General features: G+C 33.0%; 2 protein-coding genes across 2 annotated transcripts; one reads left to right on the top strand and one right to left on the bottom strand.

Annotated features, from left to right (window-relative positions):
• Positions 1-9,668: 9,668 nt before the first annotated feature.
• LOTGIDRAFT_141951 (hypothetical protein) lies at positions 9,669-10,211 on the top strand (the record flags this gene model as incomplete). The annotated part of the gene is made up of 1 exon (XM_009051831.1): positions 9,669-10,211. A coding segment is annotated over one exon (543 nt), but the record flags the coding sequence as incomplete, so codon positions are not given.
• A 7,281-nt stretch (positions 10,212-17,492) lies between these two features.
• On the bottom strand, positions 17,493-17,792 carry LOTGIDRAFT_141981 (hypothetical protein; the record flags this gene model as incomplete). The annotated part of the gene is made up of 2 exons (XM_009051830.1): positions 17,493-17,649; positions 17,683-17,792. Coding segments are annotated over 2 exons (267 nt in total), but the record flags the coding sequence as incomplete, so codon positions are not given.
• Positions 17,793-21,737: the final 3,945 nt, after the last annotated feature.

The following is a 21,737-nucleotide window of genomic DNA, read 5'->3' as shown; positions in this document are numbered from 1 at the left end:
CTGTATACTGAAAGGTATATTATATTCTCAAGATTATACTATACCCCTAAAATATCATTTAAATAATAATATCATTTAAAAGGTTTTACCACATTTTGGTGGGTTGATTTGAGTCTTGAATATATGTAAATAGCCTTTTAGTACTAGAAATGTACAAAAATTACATAATTCCTTCAAAAATATCTCAAACTAGGAATTTTACTCACTATTTTTATATACATCTTTTCTATATATCACAGAGTATCTTAGATTGATGAGTCGTCATTTTAACATTCAAACGTAGATAATTCTAGACACACATTGATTTGAAGACTCAAATTTCGATGGTGACCTGTGAACACTATTACTGATTAGCTACAAACTTCAAGTTTCTGAGACTAAAGTTTGATTGGACTAAAAAATGGCCTACCTGTTCTTTTAAGTAATAATATAGACATTTAAGAAAGAAAAACTTATATTGTATTCTGTCTCAGAGTTATTTTAAAATCTATTACAGTATAAAGGATGCTAGACCAGAAATTTCAGTGACTCCTTTTATGTACCTGTTTTTGGTATTGAAGAAAGGCAACACCAGGCAGGGAAATTTGCCAGGACAGCAGCATTAGCTCAAATTTTGGGGGATTTCCAACTGTTAAGGGATCATTAACATTCACAACCTGTAGCACACCAAAATTGGAATGGTGTAAATTGATGTTAACAGTGTCACAATACACATACAATTTTTAGAAAACTCTTTACAATTCCTTTAAATTTTTAACAAAAGAGCAACAGGATAAGATATCCATATTTTAAATAACTTTAAAATTATATCCCAACCTAAATAATTTAGTGTTTTCGAAAATTATTTGAAAGTTAAAGAGACAACTCGTCTTTTCTTGAGACTGTGAAATTATAGAAATTTCTAATTTGTGATTTTTTTGAAGGAATTACACAATTTCATACATTTCTAGTATTTTTGAAAACTATTTACATATATTCAAGACCCAAATCAGCTCCCCAATATGGCTGATCTGTGTCTTTAATATGCACATGCTGTAAAAAGAGTCTCTGAGTTAGTTGTATTAAAATTTTTAACAAAAGAGCAATATGAGATATCCTGATTGTAAATAACATTAAGATAATATTACAAATAAAATCATTTATTCAAGTAATTTGACCACAAATCTACATATGATTTAAATAAAATAACCCAATTATATTACATTTCTTTTACATTCATAATATCTTTATTCTTTACAAAATATCATATTTTAATTCTTTAATAACCCGAGAAATCTAGACAATAATAGTCCAGTATATTCTATCTGTTTATAAAATATTTTTACATATTTTTTTAGCCTTTCTTTTGATAGTCAAAAGTTTTATAATATATTCCTTCAATTTTTTAATCATTTATATTTCACCTACTAATTTCTTAAGATATAATTTCGTGTGACCTAAATATCGTATGACAGAATCTGAATATCTACGTTTTTATTAGCCTTTTTATTGATAGCCAAAAGTTTAAAAGTTTATAATATATTCCTTGTTGTTACACATTAATTTTTATAATTTATATTTCAGCTTCTAATTTCTTAAAATACGATTTCGTGTGAACTAGATATATCGTATGACAGAATCTGAATATCTTAATCTGAATATTTATTAATTTTGTTAATCTTAAAGGGAAAGATGCGCCATTTTTGGTGGTTTGATTTGAGTCTTGAATATATGTAAATAGTCTTCAGAAGTACTAGAAATGTACGAAAATCACATAATTCCTATAAAAATACTTTTAACTATGAATTTTACTCATTATTTCTATAGATGTCTTTTCTATATATTACAGAGTATCTTAAACTGACAAGTCGTCATTTTAACTTTCAAACGCGGATAATTCTTGATACACATAGATTTGAAGGCTCAAATTTTGAAGGTGAGCTGTAAACACTATGATCTGATAGAAATGAGATTCTACAAGGTAATCATACAGTGGGTTAAAATGTTGCAAACTAAACACTGTAGCCAAGTATTTAACACATTGCAAATAGTTTATGAGAAATAGGTTGCAGTCAAATAATAAACCCTATCCATAAGTCTTAACCATTTAACAAAATCAAATCAATTTGAGAGAAAAGACAACAAGATTGTAACTTAATGACAATTAACAAATCTTTACTTAAAGAGACAGTATGTAAAAATTTCCAAAAACTGAAGGGACAGGTTTCTCTAGATTCTAGTGTATACATTTCATAAATTTTAGCAAAAAAAAAATTCCCCTTTAAGAAATGACATAAGCTAAGGAGTAGTATATCTATAATAGTGTTATTATTTATTTAAAGAAATATTTTGAATTTGAAACTTTGATAAGAAATAATACTAGGTGTGTATGTATATAGAATGATATATAACTGTACAGTTACCATCTTAAATCTAACCTCAGACAAACTGATATTTTTATTACCTGTTAGTTAACTATTGTCCAATATAAACACCTGGTATCATTTTTTACAATTAGTCTGAGAATTTTAACTTGAAGTTTCAAATTTCTGTCCAATAATTTTTAAATGGCTGCCATCTTGAACCTAACCTAACATTTTCTTTCTCATTATAAATAAATACCCTTGTTTCTTCAATTATAACATTTATTCTTCCAAAAACATCACAGTTGACCCTCTCAAGTTTTTTACCTCCAGTTTGCTGAATTCAGGTACAAATAGACAAGGTACGATGTTCGGTGCAGGATTATAGAATACAGTAGAAAATAGTATAAGCCAATCATGTCCGCTTCGTCTTCACTTGCAGCTTTAGATCGGAGAGAAGTGACTTATTACCTAGAGTTCATTTCATGATGTTGTCATGTGTTTTAGATTTAAACCCATCATCAGGGCAACTAGTTTTATTTGTAGGCAGGCACTGTGAAGTCACTAAGCAGGATTTTAGTCATTTCTAACTTTTTCCAAAAACTTCAGAAATTGCAAATGTGGCAAAATTTTAAACTATATTCATCAATGGCAAGATGAAATTTTGAGAAGACTAAAATACTTTTAGATAATTTCCAGAAATTGCATATTTTACAAAAACTATTAAAACAATTTTCATGAAATACAAGATGAAATTTATAAATTTGTTGACAATATGAAGCAAGACAGTGACAGTATGTAAAATATTTGTAAGGTGACCTTGAGAAAAGTTAAATAAAATTTTACCTGATAAGCAGACGACAGAAAATAAGAAACTTGAGGTAGAGCTGCAGTGGGTTGCCCAGCTGAATCTAATAAAGTCCTGTATGCTGCCATGTTAAAATCACACGATCATCAAAATCTCACAATAATCACAAGAATAGTGTAAATTATAATCAGGTAATAGTAAAAGATAGTTTGTGGTTTGTTGAAGTCACTAGTTTGAATTATAAACTATGTTTAGACTAGTGGTCTGTTACTGGTGATGTACGACCCGATACTATGTCAACACTACCTGGTTTAACCCTTTGTCCTCCAACCTTCTTCACTCCAAAATACAATTTGACAATGTTTAAGTTTGCTGTAGTTGTAAGTCGTTTCAAAATATTTTAAAATCCAAGCAGTGTCGGCTCTTCTATCTTTTCAGAAGTTTGAAATTTTTTAGTAATTTTAGAATTTTAGTATTTAATCAGGGGCATTATTCTCCAAAAACTTTACTCAAATAAAATCCAGATTTTAAAGAGATTTTAAAGAGATTGTAAAGAGGTTTTCTAAACTTTTTACGTGTATCGGAGACACAGCATCAATTTACATCATTCTAATTTTCAATCAGATGTCTGTGGTTCATGCAATTCCACTAAAACTAACATGTTTTATGACGTCACTAGAGGGGAACTGCGTAGATATTAATAGTAACTTCCAGTAGCTCCCTCTAGTAACGTCATAAAACGCCTTAGTTTTAGTGGAATTACAAGAACCACAGACGTCTGAATGAAAATTGGAATGGTGTAAATTTAAAATCAATTTTAGTGATTGACCAATCAGATGAATGGAACACATTAAGTTAGGTTAAATTTTCAAGTATAGTTCCTGCTGATTAGTAGTTGTGCTCTATCACTGGTTACCAAAGTTACCACAATTTTACCACCAACCTCAACAATCTGTACAATTATATCAATAAGAAATAATACAGTCAATGATATTAACTCAAATCAATGTAGGTCTATCATAATTTACAAACTCATTTTATTTTTGACTCTCAAAGGGTTAAATAAAATCTGACCCAGAAAACATATCATCTATTACACTATAACAAATGAAGACAACAATTTAGATATTGTGAGTTAGTGTACCAATGAAATGAAATATAGTTTTATATCCTACTGTTTTATATCCTACTGTTCTGTATCTTATTGGTCTAATGAAATGAAATAAGAGTTTTATATCCTACTGTTCTGTATCTTATTAGACTAATGAAATGAAATAGAGTTTTATATCCTACTGTTCTGTATCTTATTGGTCTAATGAAATGAAATAAGAGTTTTATATCCTACTGTTCTGTATCTTATTGGACTAATGAAATGAAATAGAGTTTTATATCCTACTGTTCTGTATCTTATTGGACTAATGAAATGAAATAGAGTTTTATATCCTACTGTTCTGTATCTTATTGGTCTAATGAAATGAAATAGAGTTTTATATCCTACTGTTCTGTATCATTTTGGACTAATGAAATGAAATAGAGTTTTATATCCTACTGTTCTGTATCTTATTGGTCTAATGAAATGAAATAGAGTTTTATATCCTACTGTTCTGTATCATTTTGGACTAATGAAATGAAATAGAGCTTTATAACTTAGGTTCTCAACGATCCTTTCTACCAGCTGATGCTTGGCCAAACCTCTTGGTAATGATTTTACAACGATAACAACTTAGGTTCACGAGGATCCTTTCTACCAGCTGATCTTTGGCCAAAACCTCTTGGTAATGATTTTACAAGGATAACAACTTAGGTTCACGAGGATTCTTTCTACCAGCTGATCTTTGGCCAAAACCTCTTGGTAATGATTTTACAAGGATAACAACTTAGGTTCACGAGGATCCTTTCTACCAGCTGATCCTTGGCCAAAACCTCTTGGTAATGATTTTACAACGATAATAACTTAGGTTCATGAGGATCCTTTCTACCAGCTGGTCCTTGGCCAAACCTCTTGGTATTGATTTAACAAGGATAGCAAAGTAGGTTCACAAGGATCCTTTCTACCAGCTGGTCCTTGGCCAAACCTCTTGGCATTGATTTAACAAGGATAGCAACGTAGGTTCACAAGGATCCTTTCTACCAGCTGGTCCTTGGCCAGACCTCTTGGTATTTATCTTACCAGGACTATTTGTACTCATTAACAGCTATGTTGACTGGAATAATGAAGGAATCTAACAAGTGTAGTTACCAGCAGGAAACATGTAGATCAGTACTTCAATCATTTTGAATCTCGAGTAAATTTCTAGAAGTGTTTATAAATGTATTTCACGTTCCATGTCTTATTAACCTAAATGAATGTAAATTATTGTGCGTACTTGTTTTATTAAGGAAGAATGTGTGAAGGTAAATGCATGTTCATGTTCTGAATATGTTACTGATGAAATCCGAGCCAGTCTTGTTTAAATAAATGTGTTGAGAGACAGTAATATAAATACGTCATTAACCAAGTTGGACAGTTATATTTGTACAAGTCACATTCTACTATGGGTCTTACTATTACTGTTATCTCAAACAAATAACCCAATAAATAACTTGCTTCAACTTTCTATCAAATTTACTAACCATATAAGGCAAGAGTATTTACTATATATGATCATAGGGGCAAGATAAAAGGGGCATGCCCTCTGGTGACCCCAACTATTCCATCAAAAAGGGCATGCTCTTCTTCTGATATCAACCACCTTTAATTAAATGGGCCAGTTAAAAGGGCATGTTCTCTTGTGACTTTTGAACTATTCCATAAAATAAGGCTGGTAAAAAGGGGCATGCTCTTAAATGACATCTCTTCAACACATTATTGCATATTTCTACCAAATTTCTCTTCAGGAGTTAAACCTTATGTTAGAGACCGTGAAAATAAATACCTGAATTCTTAAATCAGCAAATCATTGGTGTTTAGTTTCTAAATATCAAAACATACAGGAAAACCAGTTAATAATATATTAGTTAGGTAACCTCTGTCATATTAAACAGGTTCTTTTGATTGATTTGATTCACTAACTGATTACAAACTATTTGGATAAAGAAAGATGAGAAAATTATCCTGAATAAGGCACTGGCCATGAAGTAAAAAAACAAAGAAAGGGTTTGAAATGAGTAATGTAAACAATAGTAAGAAGGAATAAATAGAAAATGTTAAGGCTCCATTCTGTTACAATATTACCATTAAAAAAACAATCACCGAATTCCAGATCACTTTACAGAGACAGGTAGGTCATTTTTTTAACTAATCATACTTTAGACTCAGAAACTGGAATTATTTAGCTGAACCAATCAGTAAAAGTGTTCATAGTTCACAGTCAAAATTTGAGTCTTCAAATCTATGTGTGTCTAGAATTATCTGTGTTTGAATGTTAAAATGACGACTCATCAATTTAAGATACTCTGTGATATATAGAAAAGATATATATAGATAAAGTGAGTAAAATTCCTAGTTTGAGATATTTTTAAAGGAATTATGTGATTTTCGTACATTTTAGTACTTCTGAAGACTATTTACATATATTCAAGACTAAAATCAACCCCCCAAAATGGCGCATCTGTCCCTGTAAACAAAGCTATTTAGATAAAGTGAACCACTGTCCTATATATTCATTGATTTAATATCTATATATATTAATAAGTGGTGTATGATTTAAACTATGATAGTGAAACTTCGTTCTTAGTCAGAAAATCAATCACTGACATCCAGACCTATCTATATCAATTACCTCCCTTATCTTGACGTTTATGACGGGTAAATTGGCGGTGTTTGATTTTCAGAGATAATTTCATAATACATAATCTGTTTATCGATAAAGATTCCGAAACAAGAATAATATTATTCCATAAACTCATTCAGATTTTAAATCATATTTTTTTAAGATTCTAGAAAATATGATATATAAATTGATTTGGTAATCACCTTCAAACACTATATATCTAAAAAATAGAGTCTGGGGCACACTAGATATTAACTCAGAGGAGCGACCCAGGTATCTGTACTCTGATCAATTCTACGAAATAACACGGCATGTGGATGGTAAATATTTTGGGGCAAGGGCAATAACTCTGCTTCTAACAGTCGAAAATAGCTCAAATTCGAACTTGATCTTCGTTTTATGACTATGTATACACATACCGAATCTCATTTGATTCCATCAAAAAATCTACTTTTGAGCGTTTACAGCGTTTACAAGCGTTTACGGACGGACGGACTAACAGGGGTGTCGACAATATATGTCCACATAGAGAGATGTGGGTGTATAAAAATGTATGTATTTTTCTAAATGATTTTTGACTGAATCTGGTTATTTAGGGTATCTCTCCGTGGTCTCTACAACCGTAAAGAGCTAAGGTCATTGGCAAGATTAATTTGAAGTCTGTAATCTGGTGTAATAAACTATTAATGAGATTTTCAATCTAAATTGAACTCTAGTAAATAGACCTGTAAGTTAAACAACCACATCCCTTAACATCCGTAAAAGTCAAGTCACCTCACAACAATTTCAGAAAAAATTTAGAAATCTGTTTTCACAAAAGACAATAGCTGTATGATTACCACATGTCACCACTATTTTAACCAACTTCCCCTCCAGGCTGGCAACCTGTTTATAACTTTCTCTGGTGATAAAATTCACTGTTTTTATGTTTTATACAAGTCACTGTCTCAGAGGTTTTTAACCTATTTCTTTCTATTCACCCTTTCAGAGTTCTTAATCAATTGAATTACCCTCCCTCCCCCCCTTCTTTCCCTTCTATGATTCCTTACTATTTCAGGATTTTCTCCTAGGTCTCCTCCTGCAACCTTTTTCTTTCTAATACCCCTTTCCTTGTTCAATTGAATAACCCCCTTTCCCTGTAATTCCTTACTGTTTCACAATTTTCTCTGTAATATTTTTCGCGTTGGTGAATTACCCCCTTCCCCATATAAATTCTTACTATTTCACGATTTTCCCCCGAGGTTTTCCCTGGATTCCCTTTTCATGTCTGAGAATATATCTTGACCGATATAAAACAACTTAAATTATCATTCTCTACAATTTTATGCCAGACTTCAAAACACCTTATAACCTCCCAAAACTTCAAAATTACCTCCAGGTTGAAAACACCTGATCTATGTAAATAATATTCTGTATTATTATGTTTTATTCTAGTTTTCTCAAGGATGTATATTCACTTCAGGCTAGAGTTTATATTTGATTGAATTTTGATAGATTCTCTTATCAATAATAAAATAATTTACATTAAAAAACATTCAAAAGGGCATTCTATTTGAATGATACATTTTTACTATTCAAATAAAAACTGTAAATTCTATGTTAGTTTTGTCGAGCTGTCATTTTAAATCAAGATTGTCCGCAAGAACTTAGAACCAAAGACCTACATGACTTAGTTAAAAACTCAGTTTAATTAACATTAAACCCAACTTTTGTTCTGTTTTTTTTTATTAGTTTTTATTTTTAGTATAGCCACTTCACAGTAGGGTCTAACGACAACCGTCTTGAACATTCGTCAAATTAACTATTTATACAAGACTTCGGTTGTTGACTGTTAAAAATTCTAAATGATATCTGAAATTTGATTCAAATCAAGTTTTACAGTTGGAAATAATCTTATTATCTTGTTGGTCAAATTTAAACTTTATCAAGCTACAACCAAATAACTCTTCAGTACAACAATACAAGGGACATAACTGTTTTTAAAACTGGACCACAATAATTTAATACATTCAGACAAATATTATATTTTCTTACAAATTAATATTGCTAATTTACTATCTTGATGACTTGTAAAATAAGATATGATTCATATCCTCACTGCCACAATCTACTTAATGTCAACTATTACAAATCATAGCACTCAATTATATAAGATTTCAACGACATTTAGAAGTGGAGAGTAGATATAACAAAAAACGCAAGGGGTATATTATGGTATAACTCTCTTCTTTAATAACAAAGTACATAACATTTCAACACAATTTACACGTGTCCTCATTTCATCTGATAACGTCACGTGTAAATTGTGTTGAAACGTTATATATTTTGTTATTAAAGAAGTGAGTTATACCCCTTGTGTTTTTTGTTATATCCACTCAATTACATGTTCTTCCAAATAGTTTTCAGTCTTTCTGTTGTGATTGGCTGTATTCTCTAATGTACGATCCAATCAGATCACTCCATTTACCAACTTCTGTGATACAAGAAAGGTGGCTATTGCAGTCAAGGTATTTGATGCATTTTGTAATAGCTTGACATTGTGAACATTAAATGCCACAAAAAAACCCTACTTCAGTCTAAATCTATTCAAAATTAGAGACTTATAGATATCTAAACCACCATTTACAACAAGATAACACTTAGTCCATTTCTACACCTAATTAGACTAGGTACCTGTACAAAAGACACCATCTGAAATGTACCTCTTGGCCTCCCCTAAACAGTAGACTGACATGTACCTCTGGGCCTCCCCTAAACAGTAGACTGACATGTACCTCTGGGCCTCCCCTAAACAGTAGACTGACATGTACCTCTGGGCCTCCCCTAAACAGTAGACTGACATGTACATCTGGGCTTCCCCTAAACAGTAGACTGACATGTACATCTGGGCTTCCCCTAAACAGTAGACTGACATGTACCTCTGGGCCTCCCCTAAACAGTAGACTGACATGTACATCTGGGCTTCCCCTAAACAGTAGACTGACATGTACATCTGGGCTTCCCCTAAACAGTAGACTGACATGTACCTCTGGGCTTCCCCTAAACAGTAGACTGACATGTACATCTGGGCTTCCCCTAAACAGTAGACTGACATGTACATTTGGGCTTCCCCTAAACAGTAGACTGACATGTACATCTGAGCTTCCCCTAAACAGTAGACTGACATGTACATCTGGGCTTCCCCTAAACAGTAGACTGACATGTACATCTGGGCTTCCCCTAAACAGTAGACTGACATGTACCTCTGGGCCTCCCCTAAACAGTAGACTGACATGTACCTTTGTAAGTGTTTGTTCAGGTTTTTGGTGATCTAATATTATTGATGTACTGTATAAACAGACAGGGGGAGGTAATAAGTTTGTGATAGATGCCTACTGGAAGTAGACTCTGTTAAATTATGAGGTAAAGGGGCTGAGTGGGGACCACAGAATTTTCAAGAGGGGCAGGAGCACTAGGAATAGAGACATCAATGTGATGTTTTAAACTGAGGGGTCGTAGCTTAATTCTTATGGGCCATGATGCCTCCCCCCTTTTTGTACTGTTATTTTGTTTTTCTCTGATTGATGACTTATGAAGTCTATTTGGAAGTGTATATATCAAGTAGTAAAGACAGGGTGAGTAAAAGGTTTGTCGTCTGATAGATTCTGTTTGTAAGTGTATATCAATAGTATATATCAATAGTAATATTAGTAATACAATGTATAACAGTTAAATCATGTTTAAATCTACTATTAGTAAAATAGAGAGAGAGAGACTGACTACCTTGTAGTTAGACATAACATCAGGATAACCAGCAGCTACAGGTATTTTTCTGGCCATCATTGGAATGCCATTACCTCCATTAACGCTCACGGCCATTTTTTAACCTCCTTCCAATTTAGCAACACCTTTTAGTATAAAGTTGTCATAGAGTAACTGTTATATATCTCAATGGTTGGACGGACACAACACTAGTATTGACAACTTTAATACTTAGCCTACTTAACCTCTGTGATAAATACAGGGCTTTCTGAGTTGTAACAATTATTAAAGAAGGATTAGTCAGTTCTGGAAATGGAATGAATGGAGTTTTAGGTCATACTCTTCTGCACCTGATTTGGCTAATGAAGACGTACAATGCCATGCACTGTGCAATGAGGGAAATTTTGCCTGTAGCACAGGGCCACCAATTATTTCATGTCCCATCTGAACACCTAAACGCTTTTCCATGTCAGTCCTTATTACCTACATCACTGACAGGGGGTAACCATATTGAAAAATTTTTATTTTGACTATGCTGGATTGAACCCTAGACTTTCAGGTTAGCGAGCAAGCATCTAACTTACTGACAGGGGGAAACTGGGTTGAAAAATCTGAAGGTATTAGCTTGACCTATGGTGGGATTGAACCCTGGACCTTCAGGTTAGTGAACAAGCATCTAACTTACTCAGCCACTGGTGCTCTCACCTCTCAGTAAGTTTAAAGAATTTGATATCAGTATATCAACATACAAGACGTATTCGTGAAGCAATCACCGTTGATATCAATTATTGAAAATTATCCAACCTCCCAAGACTGGAAAAGAGGGCAGACTGACTTGATGGAGGGACAACAGTTGAAGTTGAAATTCAAAATGCAGCAAGTCTGTGGAAGCATCATGGATTCAAGCTTCTCATGGAGGTGGAGCATCTATGGTTCTCTCCCAGACAATTTTGATAAATAAAATTAATGTGGTGCATTTTGGCATATATTTTTGGGCAAAAAAGTATATAAATCATATTTAAAATATGGTACAAGAGTATTGCGGGTGCAAAAAAATTGTCTAGGGGGCAAGGGGGGATTTGTTGGTGTTGTCACTGACTATTTCCCGTCAAAACTTATCTTTAACAGCCTGTGTCAGTGCTTCCAGAAGTCAGCCGGGTGTCGGCTCTCACCCCCTCTCATATCTTGAAACAGCCACTTTATGGATTTCTATATCCTCAACCAGCCTGTTTCTATCTACCATTCTTTACTAGGTCATGGCTTTTATTATACACAATTTAGTGAATGTAAACTATTCTGTTATATTGACAATCTTAGTTAACAGTAAAAATACTGTCAATGTCAGTCATATCTATTGTCACCTATCATGTCACTGAGTATTGACATGTCAAAACTTTATATTAACTCCAGAATTATCCCTGTTTGACAGTTAAAAAATGACTGGTCTGATTTAGAAGAGACATCTTTAGTAATAGGAATTATTTAGCTAATCAGTAATAATGTTCACAGCTCACCATTGAAACTTGAGCCTTCAAATAATAAATTATGCATGTTAAATAGTTCTAAATACTTTGTGATATATAGAAAAGGAACCTATAGAAATAGGAATAGAAATTCCTAGTTCGAGATATTTTTGAAGGAATTATGTGATTTTTGTACATTTCTAGTACTTCTGAAGACTATTTACATAATATACAAATCAACCCCTGAAATAGCGCCCCCGACCCTATTGAATCAACTTTTAATCCTCCCACTCTCCTCTCCCCCCCTCCCTCTGAAAGGGCTGGCTAACAGTACCCTAAGTTGGGAGCTAGGCCATGTTTTCTCAAAATGATTTAAGAACTAGTATATCCTAGAAACAGTTTTAAAGATCAAAGAATGTTTAGAGAATAGTTCACTAGGAGATAGATATACCCAGTAATTACTAGAATCAAACTGAATCAAACTAACAATCACCCAGTTAATATTCATATAGGAAGTAGGGAGTCTGCCATATTGCTCTAGGGGTGAAGAATAAATCCATAGAGAAACATATCTTAATAAAACAGGTAGAGTTTAATCAATGATGATATGAGATCAGGGGAGAATTGAATTTAAAAAAAGAAATAAACTTGACTAACAATCTGAAAACAAAACAAAACCTAACATCCACACAACATTTTGATGAAACATTGAAAGCAGCTAATGAACTTTTCATATGAGGAAGTATATCAATTATAAGTGAGTAAGTATTTCATAATGAAAAGTGGTATCAGGTGTCTAGAAGAGTAAGCATACCCTGTCTAGCACCACAATCCCTCATATGAGGAAGTATATCAATTATAAGTGAGTAAGTATTTCATAATGAAAATTGGTATCAGGTGTCTAGAAGAGTAAGCATACCCTGTCTAGCACCACAATCCCTCATATGAGGAAGTATATCAATTATAAGTGAGTAAGTATTTCATAATGAAAAGTGGTATCAGGTGTCTAGAAGAGTAAGCATGCCCTGTCTGATGCCACAATAAGACAATCTAATAAGACACTACAGTTTCAAATTGTCCCAAAGACCCACCAGGTTTCCCTTTTAGTGCTGACAAACCAACATTAACATGAGATATTAGGTGTTAATGTTAATATTCATATAGGAAGTAGGAAGTCTGCCATATTGCTCTAGTACTGGAGAATAAATCTATAGAGAAACATATCTTAATAAACCAGCTGATACTTCATCTTTACACTATCTTTATCTTTTACCACACACTGTTTCTATAAATACATCTCTATAGAGAAACATGAGCCAGTTTTATCAGTATTCCAGTTGACTAACAGACTGACTAGTGTTTTATATTTTTAACTAGAATTGATGAGAAAACAGTTTTATAATGTCCATTTATTTACAGTGGTTTGATTAGAATGGTGAGAGCCTGTAAAGATAATCTTGAACAAGAATAGCTGAGAATTGAAAATCTCTTTAAGCAAGACTATTCCATCAATTAAAGACAGTGGACTACAGCCATATATGCCCACCACAGCATGCGGATGGTAAATATTCAAGATTTTGGGGCAAGGGCAATAACTCTGCTTCTAACGGTCGAAAATAGCTAAAATTCGAACTTGATCTTCGTTTTATGACTATATATACATGTACCCAATTTCATTTGATTCCATCAAAAAATCTAGTTCATTTACAAGCAAATGTAAACGGACAGACGGACAAAGAATGGAAAAATCAGTGGTAAAGGTTGTATAGTACTGGACTCTTCCAAAGAGAAGTATCCTCAGGTGTTTCCAAAAAAGTAAGCAAGATTTAAATTGTCCATACGTTTAATACAGGTTTTTTTTAAATATACATCTGTAGCCATATTTTCAAAAACTTAGTGATGGATGATTTTAATGTTCCAGTCATCTGATTGGTCAATCACTAACATTGACATTAAATTTACCTTTATTATCCAATCAAATTTCAGCGTTTCTTAAATGGAGATTTGATCTTAATTAAGATATTTTAAATGTTCCTGTCAATCATGATTATAAATTTCTAGTTATATTATTCTCTCAGAGAACTGTATTTAATATCTTCTAGATCTTATTTTATGTAAATTATTACAAAACCAAATCTAGGGAGTAAAACTCCAACTGACTGTAGGCTGTATGTAAGTACTATAAGATAGGAGTAAATAGTGATATATTTTGGGGGGCCGGGTCTTCAGGCCGGTGAGAGATCTTATTAACATCTGAAATCTGTCTAATCTTTACATGCTCAAAGTTCATCTCGCACAGTTTGAAATCTGTTGGCTTCTTTCAGTCCTCAGGCCCCCAGCCTCATGGGGCTTTGAGACACACCTCTGATTCCCCCCTCCCCCCCTCTGTCAGGAATATTCTAGATACACCCCTGACTGAGAGTAAAAGTGAACTTACCGTAGGCTGTATGTAAGTACTATAAGATGTAGGATTAGGTGAAGAATATCTCACTCCTTGTTGATTTCTATAGTATGTAGAACCAGTCCAGGTGGGAGGGGTCTGTGGCTGGGGATACATACCAGCCCCTGGGGTAGCTGACGGAGACATGGTGGTATTTTTAGGGGTGAATACTGGACGAGGTTGCTGAAAAAAAGAAATAAATATCAAATCAATAAATGTATAAAATAAAACAGAGATAAAGGGATGGAGTTCAACGTTTAAACATGTGGACTCTCTGAAAGAGATGCTGAGTTGACAAACCTAAATACCAAATAAACATTATTAGCTATGTGGACTCTCTGAAAGAGATGCTGAGTTGACAAACCTAAATATCAAATAAACATTATTAGCTATGTGGACTCTCTGAAAGAGATGCTGAGTTGACAAACCTAAATATCAAATAAACATTATTAGCTATGTGGACTCTCTGAAAGATACTGAGTTGACAAACCTAAATACCAAATAAACATTATTAGCTATGTGGACTCTCTGAAAGAGATACTGAGTTGACAAACCTAAATACCAAATAAACATTATTAGCTATGTGGACTCTCTGAAAGGGATGCAGAGTTGACAAACCTTAATACCAAATAAACATTATTAGCTATGTGGACTCTCTGAAAGAGATGCTGAGTTGACAAACCTAAATACCAAAATAACATTATTAGCTATGTGAACTCTCTGAAAGAGATACTGAGTTGACAAACCTAAATACCAAATAAACATTATTAGCTATGTGGACTCTCTGAAAGATACTGAGTTGACAAACCTAAATATCAAATAAACATTATTAGCTATGCGGACTCTCTGAAAGAGATGCTGAGTTGACAAACCTAAATACCAAATAAACATTATTAGCTATGTGAACTCTCTGAAAGATGTCAAGTTGACAAACCTAAATACCAAATAAACATTATTAGCTATGTGGACTCTCTGAAAGAGATACTGAGTTGACAAACCTAAATACCAAATAAACATTATTAGCTATGTGGACTCTCTGAAAGATACTGAGTTGACAAACCTAAATATCAAATAAACATTATTAGCTATGTGGGCTCTCTGAAAGAGATGCTGAGTTGACAAACCTTAATACCAAATAAATATTACTAGCTATGTGGACTCTCTGAAAGATACTGAGTTGAAAACCTTCAAAGTTTAAACAATATTAGCTATGTGGACTCTCTGAAAGGGATGCAGAGTTGACAAACCTAAATTTCAAATAAACATTATTAGCTATGTGGACTCTCTGAAAGAGATGCTGAGTTGACAAACCTAAATACCAAATAAACAATATTAGCTATGTGGACTCTCTGAAAGGGATGCAGAGTTGACAAACCTAAATTTCAAATAAACATTATTAGCTATGTGGACTCTCTGAAAGAGATGCTGAGTTGACAAACCTAAATACCAAATAAACATTATTAGCTATGTGGACTCTCTGAAAGAGATGCAGAGTTGACAAACCTTAATACCAAATAAACATTATTAGCTATGTGGACTCTCTGAAAGGGATGTCAAGTTGACAAACCTTAATACCAAATAAACATTATTAGCTATGTGGACTCTCTGAAAGGGATGTCAAGTTGACAAACATTAATACCAAATAAACATTATTAGCTATGTGGACTCTCTGAAAGGGATGCAGAGTTGACAAACCTTAATACCAAATAAACATTATTAGCTATGTGGACTCTCTGAAAGGGATGCAGAGTTGACAAACCTAAATACCAAATAAACATTATTAGCTATGTGGACTCTCTGAAAGGGATACTGAGTTACTGTTTATAAGACATATAGAAATAGGCCTAGGTAAAGAAGATATATAGAATATACTATTTCTAACATTTATTAACTCAATGTTTCACAGGTTTATACAGACAGTGTTATCATGAGAAAATGATGCTGTGTTGAAAAACTTAAATATGAAATAAACAATATTAACTATGTGCACTCTCTGAAAAGATGCAGAACTGAATTCTAATTTAACATTATTAGTTTTACTTCAAAAATATACTATTAACTGGACACTTTTTTGTAACATGACAATCTAGACTACAGTCTACAACTCAACAATCTGGACTATTGCCAATATGATTATATTTTCAGATGTTTATTTTTCTTCATCTGATTTTTCAGCACCATTACTAATAATAACATCACTCATAATATCTAACTGTAGTAGAAAGAGAAAAGCACTTTTCTAGGCATAAGAAACTATATATCAGGGTAGGGGAAACAGGGGATAGGGAGACAGGGCATCTGTGTTATTTTTCAACACCATTACTAATGATAACATTACTCATAATATCTAGCTGTAGTAGAAAGAGAAAAGCACTTTTCTAGGCATAAGAAACTATATATCAGGGTAGGGGAAACAGGGAATAGTGAGACAGGGCATCTGTGTTATTTTTCAACACCATTACTAATGATAACATTACTCATAATCTCTACCTGTGCCACACTGCATGGCAGGGCAGGGCAGGGCAGGGCAGAAAGGGCAGGGCAGAAAGGGGCAGAAAGGGGAGAAGAGGGAAATGAGGGGAACAGGATGGGGAGGGGAGCAAAACACTATCATTATTTATGTTCTCGGGAAAGGACAGCATCAAAACTCAAGAAAAATCTCTCATTAAAGACATTGTAAAAAGGTTTTCTAAATTTTGTATATATATCTGCGACACATCAATTTACACCATTCCAATTTTTTATCCTGCAATTCCACTAAAACTAAATTTTACATTTTTTTTACAATATTTTAAAGTCCTTTATATTCAGAGAAATAGCCAGTGTTCAAAATCAATGTCAAACATCACTGGAAAAAAATTATTTGGTTTGGAGGGATCTGTCAGATTTTTTAACACCAATACTTTCAACAAACTCAGATTAGAAAAGTACAAAATCTGTGAAAAATTAAATATCTGAGAATAAAACATACCTATAACAGAACAAGATGATAAATCTGTACAGATAAACAGAGAATATAACATACCTATAACAGAACAAGATGATAAATCTGTACAGATAAACAGAGAATATAACATACCTATAACAGAACAAGATGATAAATCTGTACAGTCTATGAATCTATTCTCTATGGTACAGATAAACAGAGAATATAACATACCTATAACAGAACAAGATGATAAATCTGTACAGATAAACAGAGAATATAACATACCTATAACAGAACAAGATGATAAATCTGTACAGTCTATGAATCTATTCTCTATGGTACAGATAAACAGAGAATATAACATACCTATAACAGAACAAGATGATAAATCTGTACAGTCTATGAATCTATTCTCTATGGTACAGATAAACAGAGAATATAACATACCTATAACTGAACAAGATGATAAATCTGTACAGTCTATGAATCTATTCTCTATGGTACAGATAAACAGAGAATATAACATACCTATAACAGAACAAGATGATAAATCTGTACAGTCTATGAATCTATTCTCTATGGTACAGATAAACAGAGAATATAACATACCTATAACTGAACAAGATGATAAATCTGTACAGTCTATGAATCTATTCTCTATGGTATAGATAAACAGAGAATATAACATACCTATAACAGAACAAGATGATAAATCTGTACAGTCTATGAATCTATTCTCTATGGTACAGATAAACAGAGAATATAACATACCTATAACTGAACAAGATGATAAATCTGTACAGTGTATGAATCTATTCTCTATGGTACAGATAAACAGAGAATATAACATACCTATAACTGAACAAGATGATAAATCTGTACAGTGTATGAATCTATTCTCTATGGTACAGATAAACAGAGAATATAACATACCTATAACAGAACAAGATGATAAATCTGTACAGTGTATGAATCTATTCTCTATGGTACAGATAAACAGAGAATATAACATACCTATAACTGAACAAGATGATAAATCTGTACAGTGTATGAATCTATTCTCTATGGTACAGATAAACAGAGAATATAACATACCTATAACAGAACAAGATGATAAATCTGTACACTGTATGAATCTATTCTCTATGATACAGAATGATACAATAGAAATATGTCTATCTTCCTAGTTGAAACACTTGACATTGTATAAATTTCAATAGGAAATAAATTCTATTGTTTGATACATTGTGATACTTTGTTGCATAATTATCATAATAAATTAACAGACCAGCTATTTAAAATATTGAAAACTCTTAACGCAGGCCTTTAAACCTGCAAAATTTACCTTATTTCACACTGCATGGCCATACCACTATTTATATTGAACATTGAAACATTAATAAGATCATGTGTTTATACCTACAAAATTTACTTCATTTCCCACTGCATGGCATTATCAGCCTTCATGTTGCACATTGGAAACCCTAAGCTCATGCCTTTAAACCTGCAAAACTTACCTCATTCCACACTGCATGGCATTACCAGAATTAATTCATACCCTGCACATTTAAAACCTTAAGCTCAAGCCTTTATACAAGCAAAATTTACTTCATATCCCACTGCAAGGCATTACCAGTATTTGTTGAACACTGTAAATCCTAAACTCAGGCCTTTAAACCTTACCTCATTTTACACTGTATGGCATTACCAGTCTTTACCCTGAACATTGAAAACCAAGTCCATGCCTTCATAATTTACCTGACCCCACACTGTATGGTATTATCAGTCTTTACCCTGAACATTGAAAACCAAGTCCCTGCCTTCATAATTTACCTGACCCCACACTGTATGGTATTACCAGTCTTTACCCTGAACATTGAAAACCAAGTCCCTGCCTTCATAATTTACCTCACTCCACACTGCATGTTATTTTCAGTATTTATGCTACACAATGAAAAACCCTAAGACTGAATGAAAACCTAAGTAATTTAATAATACAACTCAGATAACCAGCAAGTTTAGAGAACAAGATGAATACAACTCATAAACAAACAAACAGACCAAGTTATCAGAAAGTTACTAATTAACATAGTTCAGAGTAAAATCAGAAAGTCTGGGGTGATGAGAGCTCAGAAAAAAACAATAGACAGTGAGGTATGACTATAACTTGTTATGTTTAATGTGAAATACACCTATTAATCAAAAAACATCTATTCTCTAACTACAATCGCTTCTGAATTCAATTTCGACAATCATTTTTATATGAATTGAAATATCAACTATAAAATATTACTGAGAGACTTAGATGGTCTTTGGGTTGATGAAAATGTTAACCACTGGAAAAGTTATTATTTGTTAAAATGATTTTACAGAGGGGAATTTTCAGTCTGAAATGTAGGTCATTTTTAAGTGAATATTCTTTTCTGCACCATATGCGCTTATGAAGACAGGAATTTTCTAGTAGGGAAGTGTGTCTATTTTAAATGTAATATAACTGAACTTTATATTTCTATAGACCTAAAGACATTCTAAAACAAATGACATAAAGTTTAAAAATTTATTTTGAATATTTATAAAATGAGAGAAAAATTTCATTTCAACATTCTACATTGACAGATTATAATGGTACAGTTCTTCAATTCAGCATAGCATTCACTACTCCTCCTTTCTGGCACTGATAAGAATAAAACTGTTTAGCAGCTATCCTTGTAAAATTTACCTTATTGCACACTGCAATAGTAAGGATAAAGAAGTAAGACATAGAACTCAATTTTACTCATTTTCATGGCGTAGTTATAATTGATATACAGTCTAACTTGTATTAAGCAGCCAGTCAAGGGAATGCTCAAACGTGGCTGCTTACTAAGGGGTGGTGTTTAATAGAGGTATGGTTAATCTTGATTTTAATTTATGGGATTAACAAGGATTATTGATAAATGACCGTTGATTGCAGGGTGACATGTGTTTAGTGTTAAGAAAATGGTGACCGCTGGCCATATCAAGAGGGTGGTGTTGAATAGAGGTAAATTAGGTTGAAAATTGCACGGGATGTATTTTTGGTGGCCGTTCATTAAAGGGTGGTGCTGAATACAGGTGACTGTTAGACCAAGTTAGACTGTAGTTATAATTGAAGAATTAATTTGGCATAATTTCCCTAGAATGAACATGTGGAGCAGCTTTCCTGACCAAATTTCCCTGATTGCACACTGCAATGCTAGTATGGTTGTATGTATTTAAGTCAGAAAGAGCAGAGATGGAAGAAGCCAACGTTAACTTGTCATCTACCAATCAACCAAGAAAAGTAGGACATAAAACTCCATTTTCATTATCTAAGCATTGATAGAATGAAAGTATTGAGCAGATTTCCTGGCAAAATTTCCCTCATTGCACACTGCAAGGCAAGGCTAGTATTTTTATGTATTTAACCTCTGTAAGATGCAAAAATGTAGAACATTCAAAAGTGGCAGAAAAGTAGGTCATAACAAAATTGGCATTGATAAGAATGAAAGAGATGAACTAATAAATCTGTCCTGGTAAAATTTTCCCCATTTCACACTGCAAGGCAATGTTAGTGTGATTGTATGAGTTAACCTCAGTAAGATACAGAAGTAGAACACAACAAAAATGGCATAGATAAGTAGGCCCATGGAAATATGAAGCCACAAATGTTTTTAAAGCAACCAACAATTTCCCCTATTGAACACTGCAAGGCAATGTTAGTGTGATTGTATGAGTTAACCTCAATAAGATACAGAAGTAGAACACAACAAAAATGGCATAGATAAGTAGGCCTATGGAAGTATGAAGCTAAGAACGTTTTTTAACAACCAACAATTTCCCCTATTGCACACTGCAAGGCCAGGCTAGTATGCCTGTATGGGTTAACCTCAGTAAGGTACACAAAAATAGGACACAACATAAATGGCACAGAAAACTATGAAAGTATGAAGCTAGGAATGTTTTAAACCTACCTGCATGTAATATTCATACATATTGTCAGCAAAAACAAATCACACGTAAATCCAAACTTTAAATTAACAGAATCCACATAGTTTAATCCAATCAAACGCTGACTAGACACTCGAAAGATACGAAAGTATGGAGGGGAAATGGTAGTGGAAGAGAGAAGTAGAGAGTAGAGTAGAGTATATTATGGTACTATAATATCTATTGACTATAATCTATATATAGACTAGAATTAACTAGGGTTAGTTAGATGTTGGAATATAGATGAACAGTTATCTATCTCTCTCTCTCTCTCT

The sequence above is a fragment of the Lottia gigantea genome (assembly GCF_000327385.1).
Source record: "Lottia gigantea unplaced genomic scaffold LOTGIsca_171, whole genome shotgun sequence".
In the NCBI taxonomy this organism is placed as follows: Eukaryota; Metazoa; Mollusca; class Gastropoda; family Lottiidae; genus Lottia; species Lottia gigantea.
Note: the sequence above shows the minus strand (reverse complement) of the source record. Positions and strands in the feature narration are given on the sequence as shown.